The sequence below is a fragment of the Pygocentrus nattereri genome, chromosome 4 (genome assembly GCF_015220715.1).
Source record: "Pygocentrus nattereri isolate fPygNat1 chromosome 4, fPygNat1.pri, whole genome shotgun sequence".
In the NCBI taxonomy this organism is placed as follows: domain Eukaryota; kingdom Metazoa; phylum Chordata; class Actinopteri; order Characiformes; family Serrasalmidae; genus Pygocentrus; species Pygocentrus nattereri.
In genome coordinates, this window is record NC_051214.1 from 41,438,708 (window position 1) to 41,451,789 (window position 13,082).

At 39.1% G+C, this 13,082-nt stretch overlaps 1 protein-coding gene across 1 annotated transcript in view; it reads left to right on the forward strand.

Annotated features, from left to right (window-relative positions):
* Positions 1–390: 390 nt before the first annotated feature.
* Positions 391–13,082, forward strand: part of slc35f1 (solute carrier family 35 member F1) — a 142,775-nt gene continuing 130,083 nt past the window's right edge. Inside the window, exon 1 of the mRNA XM_017692524.2 lies at positions 391–729. Within this exon, the coding sequence (XP_017548013.1) occupies positions 602–729 (128 nt within the window). The 5' untranslated portion in view covers positions 391–601. The remainder of the gene's footprint in view (positions 730–13,082) is intronic.

Sequence of the window (13,082 nt, forward strand, 5' to 3'; positions counted from 1 at the left end):
ATATATATATATATATATATATATATATATATACACAAACACACACACTATATTGCCACACTGTTGAAGTCGGTCGTCTGCCTTCACACGCATATAAAATTTAGTGACATCCCATTCTTAATCCAAAGGGTTTAATATGATGTCAGCCCACCTAGTGTTATAACTTTTGTAAGGCCACATTTTATTTCTTCCCCACAATGTTAAATCAAGCAAATAAACGAAGTGTGTTCTCTGTAGAGGGTGTGTTCACTTATTTGACTCAACTTTCAATCTACAAAACATGTCGTCTGAGCAGAGGCGCCCAAAGTCTTCAAGACCGAATCTCCTCCCCCCACATACAGTCACTGTGTCCACTGCTCCCCCTGCCGGTGGCTGTTTGTAAGTGCAGCTGAAAGCGCAGCTCGCTCCAGCAGCCAGAGCCGCCAGTGCAGCGCTGCTGCTCCCAGCATGCACACAGATAGCACGGAGCAGAGGAGGAACCTGGCTCTACACGCTTAACTCTGCACCTCATCATCACCACATCTCCCCCTCTCTCTGCTCCTGGACGACCTCCTGGTGTTTTTTCTGCGCATGATGGAAAGCTGAAGCTGGAGCCCTGACAATGCCCTTCAGCGCAGACATGATTTCCGAGCAGCACAATCATGTCGTTAGCACCATCGAGACGGTTCCCTCAGACACAGCCACAGCCTCCCCGACGCTCCTGCACAGGCTGAGGAAAGTCTTTAACAGGTAAGCAGACCTGCGCGCCACTTTCTCTTTCCTTTAGTGGGGGTCTGCTGATGGAGGGATCACAGTGAGCGCAATGCAAACTGTTCTACTGTGGGCTTCTCCAATTCCCTCCAACTTTTGTAATGCTGTGCACGTTTATGGAAACGTCATTGCTGCACTGAGATGGCAGCCTGGGTGCTGAATTTACTCCCAAGTCCCCTTTTTTCTCTCTGCACGGGGCGAGTTCAGCCATAAGCGCGCGTGCCATTAAGGGACACTGTGGTGGGAGATCACTGTGCTGGCAAATGAGCCTTTTGATTGTAGGTTAAATGTGCTTCAGGTGGTGAATTGTCTCGTCAGAATGTACAAAATCCAGTCGTTCAGTCATTCTGGCTCTGAGCTGGCTTTTAATCCAGCCCTCTTTGTCTTCAGAATGAGCTGTGAGCACTAGATGATGTGCCTTTCATTTCATCATAGTCTGTATTAATGCATTTATAAGGTGACTTAACTACAGTGTGATACTGCAAAAAATATATCTTGGCAAGTGACACCTGAAGGCAATATAACTAATATTTTACGTAGTTGTAAGACTATTAAACCTGTTTCTAGACATTATGGCGAGTTTCAAGTATTTTATTAAGTAAAAGTGCTTTGATAATTTTGATTAAATAAGTAAAATCTGAAGGAAGTAAAGTCTACCAGTGCAGTTAGATCATTTCATCTAATTAGTTGATTTCATAATATGGTATTAGTATTGTATAGTGTATGTATACTATAGTGTAGTATAGTTAAAGTATAGCATCATATAGTATAAAATAGTCTAGCAAAAGTATAGTAAAGTTTAGTGCATCATGGGTATAGTGTAGATTAGTATAATGGTAATATAGTATAGCTAAGGTATAGCTAAGTGTAGTATAAAGACGATGTGGTGTAAGTATGGTATATATTGGTATAGCTAAGGTATAGTATAAAATAGTGTAGCATAAATATAGTAAAGTGTAGCATAATGGTATAGAGTATTATAAACTAGTGTAGCATAAGTGTAGTAGAGTGCAGTATAAGTATAGTGTAGCATGAGTATAGTATAGTGTAGTATAGTTAAAGTATAGTTAAGTGTGATATAGTGTAAGTATAGTATATATTAGGGTAAATAAGGTATAATATAGTAAAACATTGTACAATAAGTATAGTAATGCACAGTATATTTATAGTGTAGCATGAGAGTAGTATGGTGTAGTATAGTAGTAATATAGTATAGTGTAGTATAAGTATAGAACTATAAGTATAGTACCATTGTAAGTATAGTAGAGTGTGCTATAGTTATAGTACAATTTAGTAGTACAGCTTAAAAATAATTATAGTATAGCATTGTATAGCTATGAATATAGTACAATATATCTATAAATAACATGAAAAGTCATGTCTCATAATGAGATGTATTAGATGTATTGCCTCTGGTTAAATTGCTTTCTCTTGCCATGGATTCATTGTCTGCAGTTTAGAGTTGTGGTCTGTGTTCATGCTTTTTGCTGCGGTGCCACAGATTTTTATTATTTTTTGAAAAACGCATGGATCGGCTCCATCATCTCCGTGGCTGAAAGGTCCTGAAGAGCGATACAAAGCACTTCTCTTTTGTCTTGCGGTGTATGTCCCCATCACTCACTTGGTCCCGCTGGTGCCGAGGTGATTTCTCTGAAAATGCCTATTCACACACTCTGCACACAGGACCTGTTGTGCGATCAGACTGAACAAAAATGATGAACTCCTCTAAAGCCGTCACTCCATCCTTCAAGAGCGTCTCAGTCTGAGAGCCTTCAACAGCTTGACTTTACAGACACTCGCGTGTGGAGCCTAATGAGGATGGCAGGCAGATAACAATCGCTGAATGTCTTCGCTGATAGCCTGTGATTAGACCGCGTCAGTGGTGGAGCACTGACCTCACTCATGCAGACTGATTCCAGTTGTGCATGAGAGAGAGAGAGAGAGAGAGAGAGAGAGGGAGGCTCAGAAAAATATAAAGATGGAAATAGTAAGAGACAAAAAATGAGAGGGTTAGAGAGACGGAGAGAAGAAGGTGGTTAAATAAAGAGAAGGAAAACTGGTGGATAGAGACAGAGTGGGAGAGAGAAAACTAGAGAGATGGAGCTAGATATGTGGAGAGAGAGATGCAGAAAGAGAAAAGACATTGTGAAAGGGAGCGACAGATGAAAAGAGTGAAAGAGACAGATATAAAACGGAAGGAGGAGGAAAAAGATTGTGAAAGAGAGAGTGACAGAGATGAAAAGAATGAGACAGATAAAAAGACAGATGGAAGAAAAGGGAAGAGATTGGTAGAGAGATACAGAAAGACAGATTGAGAGAGAGAGAGACAGAGACTGAGTTCTAAGGTAGATGGTCAGATTGGAGTTATGTGGAATGTTGTGTGTGTGTGCTGACAGCTGGTGGTCCTGAATCAGATTGGCACTCCTGTTTGCTCTCTTTGCCATCTGCTGGTCCTTTTCATCCCTTCCACTCGCCTTTATCTCCACAACAATGTCCGGCGGTGTGGAATCCGTGCGGACAGCTCGGGTTGCCCACTGGGGTCCTCTGGGGCCGCTGCAGTAGAGTAGAGTAGAGAGGAATCTGAATCTGTTCTAGAGCTGAACATGAGCTCACTGAGACTTATTATCCACAAAGAATGATTTATTCAGTAACAACTGTAATGTTTCGAAAGTAATGTGTACTTTATATAGCAGCAAGAATAAGCAATAGCAGTTTGGGCCTGCAGATAGATCAGCAGAGTTCTGTGATTATTATCATTTTGTAACTGGCGACATGCTCACATAAGAAAGTCCAGCTCTAAACTGGTTTTCTTTGTGGGGGAAATAAATGTTTCCTAGAATGTGCACTTTACCCCTGAAAGTCCTTGGATCCTCTGAATTTTGAGGTTGTTAAATAGTCGAAATACGAAAACTGCTACATACTCCGAATCTGCACTCAAAGTTAGAATGTGCACTAACTTTGATATCTGAGTAACTGGCCAAAATGGGCTTACCCTTTACGTTGTGTTAAAATGTCATGATCGACAGAGCAACAGAATGGTTCCCAATTACTCAGAAAAATCTTGTGACATTAACCTCCATTACAAGGTTTTTTCCTTCTCCTGAAAATGACCATTTAATGGATATGTGGTTTTGCAGTGATTTTTTAATAGAAGAATTGGTAGGGAAATTGGTGGGTTTTCATGTCAAATGAGTAATAAAGGCTGCTTTAGTAACAGGGGCTTAGCTAAATAGCTACCAAAGCTAAACCGGGTCGTATTGGATGGTACTGAGGACACACCGTCTTCTACACAAGGTTTTTTCCCTGCTAATGGAGAGTAGTTAGCCTAGTTAATGATATAGCCTCTGACTCCTCAGTCATGGCCTAAACTCATGCTAAGGCACTTATTTTTGTGGTAATGAAATGTAATATAAAATACTTGCTCAAATACACGACCAAAGCTCTCACATTTTATATACATGGCATTTTTGCTGACGCTCTTATCCAGAGCGACTTACAATTTGATCATTTTTACACAGGTAGGCCAAGGTGGTGTTAGGAGTCTTGCCCAAGGACCCTTATTGGAATAGTGTAGGGTGCTGCCCTGGTGGGGGATGGAACCCCAGTCTGCAGCATAGAAGGCAGAGGTGTTAACCACTACACTAACTAACCACTTTACTTTAACCACTTTAACCAACTTTACCATCCTGTTAAAACATATAATCACAAAATCATTTAATTATTAGCTTGTCTGTTTTTCTGTCCTTCTATGATGAAATATAATGTATATCCCAAGTAATAATTTCTGATACTGATAACCGAGTACTCGAGTACCCAAACTGATGCATACATGCTACAAGAAAGCTAACATGTTTGTGCTTCAGTCGCTCAAACTGTACCAGAGCCACTTACCGCAGTTGACCATGATTGCTAGTTTGTGAGGGATTTTGGTGTCAGTCCGTCAGTTCAGTGCATGGCAGTGTTAGTTTACATGAAGCATGACTGCCTAAACCATGTGGAACCAGTGGCAATTGTGGTGCGTTCTGTTTGATCTGTGAAGTCGGAATGTCTGAGCTCCCAGTAGGAAGTTTCACCTGGAGCGCCTCCACAAACCAGTTTTCCTATTCAGAGACTCAGGAGAGCTTCTCCAACCCAGACCTCCGAATCAAAGATGGCTGCACTGCGCATCAACAGTTAATAAAATCTGTAGTATTTTACTGTTTATTAGCACTTACGTCTATTTATGTCTAATTAAATCAGTTGTACACGCAGTACTGTCCAACATCTGTTTGTTACATTGTTGTTACAAAATACTATGTAATGCATAGTTATCAGCTGCCACAAAAAAGGTTTTCTTGGAGGCTTCTGTTTTGGTTTTCCGAATGTTTTACTGGAATGTGATCAGCTTGCATGGTATATTATTCCTAGCGCCAACATCCAACTTCCAAGCATCATACTAGCTTTGGAAATGTTTATTTACCACAGTGTGCGATATAGACGGTTTTAATGCCATTTATTTTTCCTATAGACAAAAATGCTTAGAAACACTTAGAATCTCAGTCCGAAGGAAACCTCGAAAAAGGTTAACTTTACAGGAGAAGGAAAAAACATGCTTTACTTTTAAGGTAAGTCAATGGAACCTGACTTTTCCATCCATCCATCCATCCATTTTCTAAGCCGCTTCTTTCCAATTAATTTTGGATCATTTCTTTTAGCGCATTCATCATGAAATTTACACACTATGTAAAGGGCAACAGGTTTTTTTTTTAATTTTGTCAAAAACTGAAAAACAATACAAGGTTGTCTTCTGACGAGTCCCCCTGAACTTTTGCGTACCATTGTTTGTAATCGACCTCTGTTCTGAGTTGCTGTACAAAAAGCAGTTGGGACTTAAACACTCCTTATAACTTCAGCCTCAATGGGTGAGGCTAGACTGCTGTAAACTGAGCAGGCACATATATAGATATATTTAAATATATTGCTTTTTTGTGACATCAAAAAACAATGATGTGTTGCCTCTCAGTTTAGTGTTTTCCCAGCTCTAATGTACAGGGTCAGAGAAGCTAATGAGCAAACCCTTACTGAGCTTAAGCAGCTGGAAAAACGTGTGCAGGACAGGGGTTACTCCTGGCTAGGGCAGATGTGGATGTATATGGTCATGTTTTGAACCTAAAGAGCATTGGAAACTGGCTTTCAGTGGTGAAAGCATTACTAGCATCAGTTCCTCACACTGGAAGGTTCTTAGTGATAATGTGGGCGCTGGGCACAGTGTGACACTTAAGTGTCTCTCAGAATGGCTGTTATATGGCACATTGAGAGCCATTCAGTAGAGGAGCTTCCATATTACCTCTGCTCCTGCTGTGTATATAGGCCAGGTGGCATTTATTTAACAGTATAGAAGAGTGACTTGCCTTCTGTAATTCACCATGAATGAGTGTGATGAAAAGCCTCTTTAAGAGCATGTAATGACATAGTGGCAATTATTGTAGACCTTTTCTGAATAGAGCGCATAGTAAGGAAACCCTGTTGGCACTGAGTAAAGGTACAAATACTGCTGGTCAAAATAGCTCTCTAGTTTTATTACTATACACTTATATACATATTTTTTTTCCTTGCTGAGATCCACTTATGTGGAAAAACGTTGTTTTTGCTATTGTACCTTTAATAATGATATATGTAAATAACCTTTGCTTCATTCAGAAACCAGTACAGCCTGAAACACTCCTCATAACTTCAGAGTGAATGGGCGGGGCTAAACTGCCAGCTCAAAAGCTGGATACAGTGCTGTGAAAAAGAAGCTCAAGCACAATTAGGTTATAAAAGACAACAATCCAAAGCACAGGACCAACTCCATGTCTGAATGGTTCAGAATAAAGGTTTTTAGTCTAGTCAAAGTCCTGACATGAACCCCATTCAGATGCCGAGACAGTCCTAAAACGGGCAGTTCACACTCGAAAGCCCACCAGTATGGTTGAATTAAAGCAGAGCGATAGGGAAGACTGATTTCCAGTTATAGAAAGTGATTGCAGCTGTGGCAGCTAAAGGTGGCAAAATGAGTTAGTAAGTTTAGGCAGCATTTACTTTTTCACATGTGTGAAGTGTGGAACTTTTCCCCTTCCTTAAATTAAATGATGATTTAAAGCTGTGCTTTGTGTTTCCCTAATGTTCTTCTTGTCTAATGTTGAAAATATTATATGCATGATATGTTACATCCTGTGAATGCATTTTTTATGACCTCACAAAAAAATAAATTCAGAGCTTCCATATATGGACTGCATGTTTTGAAACTTTAACAACATTTCCATTATAAATGACTTTTTTGTTTATAAAAAATGGCTTAGCAGTTTCCCTTGATATGCGTCCTCAATATAATTTTGGTATTAAAAAATTAAAAAATTATTAAAAAATACAAAAACTGTGCTAGGTAAACCTGTTTTGTATGAAAATGTTCATGGCATGCGAAACAAATGTAAAAGCCAAAATCCAGTTGGCCAAATGATTAGGGGCCTTGAACCAAATAACATTCAAATTTACCATAGAAATATGTGCAATCATTTGCATATCACTATTAATCCAAACCCCATTCCTATCACATACAAATCTTCCATCAAATGTGTAGTTGAAAACTGTGACTGGTGTTTGTTGCCATCAAGATATTTCACCATTTTCAGAAAAATCTAGTTCAAAACGCACCTTTGACTTCGCGTTTCATGTTCGGATGCTCTCAGGCTCGGGGATCTGTGACAAGTGGTGTCAGAAGCTGCTCTGCTTAGATGATCTGACACGCAAAGGCAGGTTTATAAAACTTCAGACTGAATGTGCGATGTAGCAGGTGATAATAATGCTCTGCATGGTTAGTAAAAGCTTGAGTGAAAAGGTCTCGTCCTCTAAATCTTTTACTCTCTGTGCAGTCTTTTCCGTGGCTGCCTCGTGGGTAAAATAGGGCTGATGGGAACAAGGCAATTATGGCGTACAGTAGAAAAAGGAGGTGGTGTTTCATTCAATGGCGGTCTTTTGTTTCAATTACAGACTTGGCTGAGTTTTCTGCTCTGCTCATAATAAGACGTATGGCTGGTCTATTGTGCAATGATGAAACAGAACAATCTCAGTAATTGTAGCGGCGCGGGTAGTAATCAATAAAAATCTGGTAAGCGCCTGCATTCTATTTTCTACTGCTACACAGATAAATGAGGAGAGAGATTCACTGTGTGGCTCTCACGTCGGGAGAGGATCCATTGGGTTTTAAAGTTTCTTTTTATATCCACACGCAAGATGGAAGAATGTTTTTGCCCACATTGTTCATGGAGCCTTTAAAATATTGACTGTAAATGTTTGAGGGAAAGATTTCAGGTATTTGTTAGAAAATGACAGCGTTAAATGAAGTTTTATAGGCCAAACTAGAATCACTGAAGTAAATACCATTCATACATATTTATTTTTTGCTAAAGGTATGTTGTAATATCATTTGGCAAACAAGATTAAATGCAGTTTTATCACGCATCTGATTTTCTACAGTGCCTTTTTATTCTTAAAATCAGTTCCTAATACTGATACCAAATCAATACCAATACAGTTTCTTTTTACATGTGACTTATAGAGGACTGATTTGAAATGTTATTTTCCTCACACTTACTTGCTAAAAGTAATTTTACAGCCTTAAAAAAGTGACCTTTGCCTGGCAACCTGGAACATAATAGGTGGAATGCATTTGCTTGCATTTAGGGGAATAGAGACTAGACTACGTCTATTGTTCTAGGGCGTCCAGTGCATTCACATCAGCAGTCTGGACTTCATGGAGACTTCAGTGCTTTTCTCATTTCCTGAGGCACCATGACTGTGCAGTGAACAGCTGAAGACTGTGAAGATACAGAGGAGAACGTAGCATCTGTTCCTTTAAGACAAAGACCTATAGAAAGTGTCTGGCTAGAAGAACCTTCGTCTCTTCATTCATTCTTGACAAAGCCAAACAAGATCTTTGCTTTTGGACACATTTGGACCTACACTGCCCTTAAAACCTTTGAAGACACTTGTTTTGTACTTGATTCTACTATTTTTTATATTTTTTGCTATTTTACTACTTTGCTGAGCCCAGTCTGAGAGAAGCACATCTTCACCAGCAGAGCCATGCCACCTGACATTAACTGCCCTGCCAAGGAGCACAGCTGAGTTTAACAACCTGCTGCTTATGGCTCGCCTCTTCTATCACCCTGCTACTGACCATCCCTTTGTTTTTTCTTACATTTTTACAATTTTAGTTTGATTTTCATTGACACTTTTTTAAATTAACTATTAAAAATATGAGTGCGAAAAAGTTCCATTTCGTTTACCAGTTATTCTTTCAGATTTGCCTTTTTTCACAAAAATGGCAAGATCGTCTATAGTTTGACCCTTTGAATCATCCAAAGTAGTGCAGGCTGAAGCCCAGCTGCAGTGCATTGTATGTTGCTTTGACAGAATTTGTGATTGTAGCCTTCTTCATCCAATGCAGTATCTTCAGCACCTTTGGCAGGCTGGACAGTACTCATAGAAGACCTATGGTTAAATCAATGAGCAGCAAACTAACAAAAACAACAGCAAAGTCGAAACTCCGGTTGCCTTTGAGAGCCTCCACTGTAACAAGAATCCATGAACTATAAACTATACAACAAACAATATATATATATATATATATATATATATATATATATATATATATATAACAAACTATAAAATGTAATGTACTTTAAATCTGTAATGGGCTGTGGGGTTGTGTAGAAGTATAAAATGTAATGCACTGTAAATCTTTAATGTATTGTAATGACATGGGTTTTGGTCACATGAAATTTTGTATGTCTGTCTGTTCTTTTGTTGTAGTGCAGTATGCCCTCATTCCAAGAAAAATTTCTCCTTTGGGAGACAAATAAAGAAACTAACTAACTAACTAACTAACTAACTATATGAATGAGAGTGAGCAATTACAATCATAGAGAAGTAATAGGAATTATTGGTAAACACACAAAATATATACACTCTGTGGATAACATGGAGCCGCTGTTGTTCTCACTGGATGTCACTGTTGTAAATTCTATATAATATTACTGAATTATTGAAGGTAATAAATACATTGTAAGGAAACTATGTAGAGCAAAATGTGTTTTTTAAAAGGCAAAATCTTTCTTTATCAAGTAAGACAAATACTATTAATCACAATTAACTACACAAAACTGATGTAATTAATCAAGACTGATTATTTTAATTATTTGAAAGCCTTAAAACTTTTGATGGGCAGTGTAACTTACAAGGATCAGTTTAAACAATGAATGCTTGTGCTTTCTCGCAGTTTAGTAGAAAATTAGCATGTACAGAGAACAAAACTCACTTATGAACATGTCTTGGAACCGACAAGTTGAAATACAGAGATGGATTAGAAGTCTACTGAAAGCAAGAGGCGGCCATGTCTTATAAATCGCTTTTAATGATTGGCTGACATTTGCAAGAATTAGAAGCACATCAAGGCATAGTGATGACTAAACCATCCTGATACCTATTTCTGTTCACGAAACGACTATTCTAGAAGCTTTCTCCACAGCGTGACTGGCCGTTTAATCATGGTCTCTAATTAGAAATTCAGTCTGGTCGGAAGGAATCTCACTGCTTTACTCAGCAGGGGCTGCGCTACAATTAAGTTGGCGCTTAGTCTGCATTGTGAAACTCCCAAGTCCTTAACGAGCCTCACAGTTTTGTTTACTGCATAATGCACATTTGTCTTGACAAGCTTCATAGAACATTTATAAGCAATTTAATCCAACTGCCTTAATCGGCTTTATTTTAGCAGGATGCTCTTTTTTTCTTGATGTGGCAAAGTGTTGCGCACCAGTTAGACAAGTTATTTGCTACGGCAGTAATTCTCAGTTCCGGGCCTGTGGACAGTTTTGTGGTGTTTTCCCTGTTCTAAAACATCAAGTTCAGCTTATGAGAGGTTAGGCTCAGTAAAAGAAGCATGCAGTACAACGTCTGGGCTATTCACCCACTTGCTATGATTTGCACTTGCTCAGATTAGAACCTCTTTTAATGACTGGTCAGCCTGCTGGAGCAATTACTGACAACAAATAAGTAGTATATTTTTACAGAGCAGTAGATTATTGAAATCAGGAAACTTGCAAAGTGAGAAACGTATTTTAAAATGCAGTTAAGCATTTAATAACTTGAGTTATAAATTGAATAAAAACTTACTAAATAAGTGCGGCAGTGACTAATAGATAGACAGTCTTTTGACTAAACAAGCAAATAATACATAACCCATTCAAAATATATGCTCCTTTCTATTAATTATCCTCGCTGCGTTGCTGCGAATTCAAATATCATCGCTCATTTTACGCAGGATTCCTTCTGGTGAAAATGATTAATCAAGGTGAAGCCAAGAGTGACACACCAATATGTCAGCTTGCTGGTTCTTTTATTTCACCTAAATTGGTTGCCAACTATGAAGGGAGGTAGGGTGCATAGTATGTCATATTTTTATCATTATTGCAATATGATTTTTCCCAACAAACTCATCATTAAGGGCTATGATGACTGAATGGATCAAATTACCTGATGCTTAAAAAAGAAACAGAAATTATTCATTTTGTCAATTAAAAGTTCATCATCATGACCTAACCTACCCTAAGGTTGACTGTTTAAGGGTTTGACTCATTAACAACATTCTAAAATTTTCCTGTTTTTGATTGGTCTATGTTCTGTGAAAATATTGTTTTCCATCATTATTTTCACTCTCCATGTACCATTTCTAACCCCTGGCCTGTGCTTTCTGCCCTGTTCAGTTCCTTCTGTTTCTCAGCCTTCAACAGCAGGTCTTTGGAGTTCCGAAGTATGGGCGGCACTTGTTGAATTAGCGAGAGGTCAGTGAGTGACTGCAATTGCATCAGCGCAACAAACCCTGCAGCTTGCTCTGATCCCTTTGACTGTGGTGCTCATGCAATATAGAACAGCCAAGGGAGCTGTCTTTTGACTAAACAAGCAAATAATACATACCCCATGCAAAATATATGCTCCCTTCGATTAATTATCCTCGCTGTGTCATGGCGAATTAAAATATCATCGCTCATTTGACGCTGGATTCCTTCTGGTGAAAATGATTAATCAAGGTGAAGCCAAGAGGGACAGACCAATATGTCAGTTTGCTGGTGAATGAAGGACACCCTGGGTTCAATTTGTCTCTGCATATGCCGCCAGGACACAGCCAGATCAGCTTTGATATGAGCGATGGTGGATCTCAAAGAGAAATCATGTATTTCATTACAGTTTCTTCCAAATTTTTTCTCCACTGGAATACATCACAGAAAAGTGCCACAATACCTAAAAAAGGGAGATTTTGATGTATGTTCCAGAAGTCTCTGGCTGTCATCCCTGGATTATCATGAGGCTTGAATGAAAGAGCTGCCGTAGCTATAAAAGTCCCGACGGCGTCTGGATCCCTGCTGTGAGCCGGCTTTTATCATCGCGACTCAAGCAGTAAAAAGGCTGGGGAAGTTAGTCATGCAACTCTTCAGCCCACAGTGCAAGCGTGAACTGCCATACGTGGACATAGAACTGCAGCCGCCTTCACCTACCTGAGGGCCTATTGAAGCTAGATTAGTTTTACCTGGAAAGATATTTAAAGGGGAATTCCACCAATTTTTCAAAATGCCTGCAAAATTAAATGGTTAGGATACAAACAAAGTCAAGAGTGGTTTGATGTGAAATGCTTCATTCTAGAGAAACTTACCTTGTCTGAATTGTTCACGGTGGTGATAGGAAACAGACATCTGAAGCGTTCAATGCCTCCAATTTAATCAATGCCTCTAGGTTTAGTACATTAAAAATGTTTTCAAATATGCTGGCTAATGCCTGAAACATTGTTTTATGGGAGTTCTGGCTTATGAATTTGGCCTAAAATGTACATTTTTAAATCCTCTTATGGCAGTAAGGTACACACTGGTAGTGAGTTGTATGATGAAAGAGAAATTTTTTTTTTCCAGATTTATCACTGCTTTACCATCCTCACTGTCACATATTAGAACTCAGAAGATGTGTAGGTTCACTGGTGGTTTTGGAAAGTAAATAAAATTGCTATATTTGTGTTACATTTACGGCATTTGGCTGACGCTTTTATCCAGAGCGACAATTTGATCATTTTGCACAGGTAGGCCAAGGCGGCATTAGGTGTCTTGCCCAAGGACTCTTATTGGTATCGTGTAAAGGTGTTTACCCAGGTGGGGATTGAACCCCAGTCTATAGTGTAGAAGGCAGAGGTGTTAACCCCTACACTATCCAACCACGACATCACAACCTCTGGTTGCTATCAATACCTCTGTATACAGATCTGATTCTCT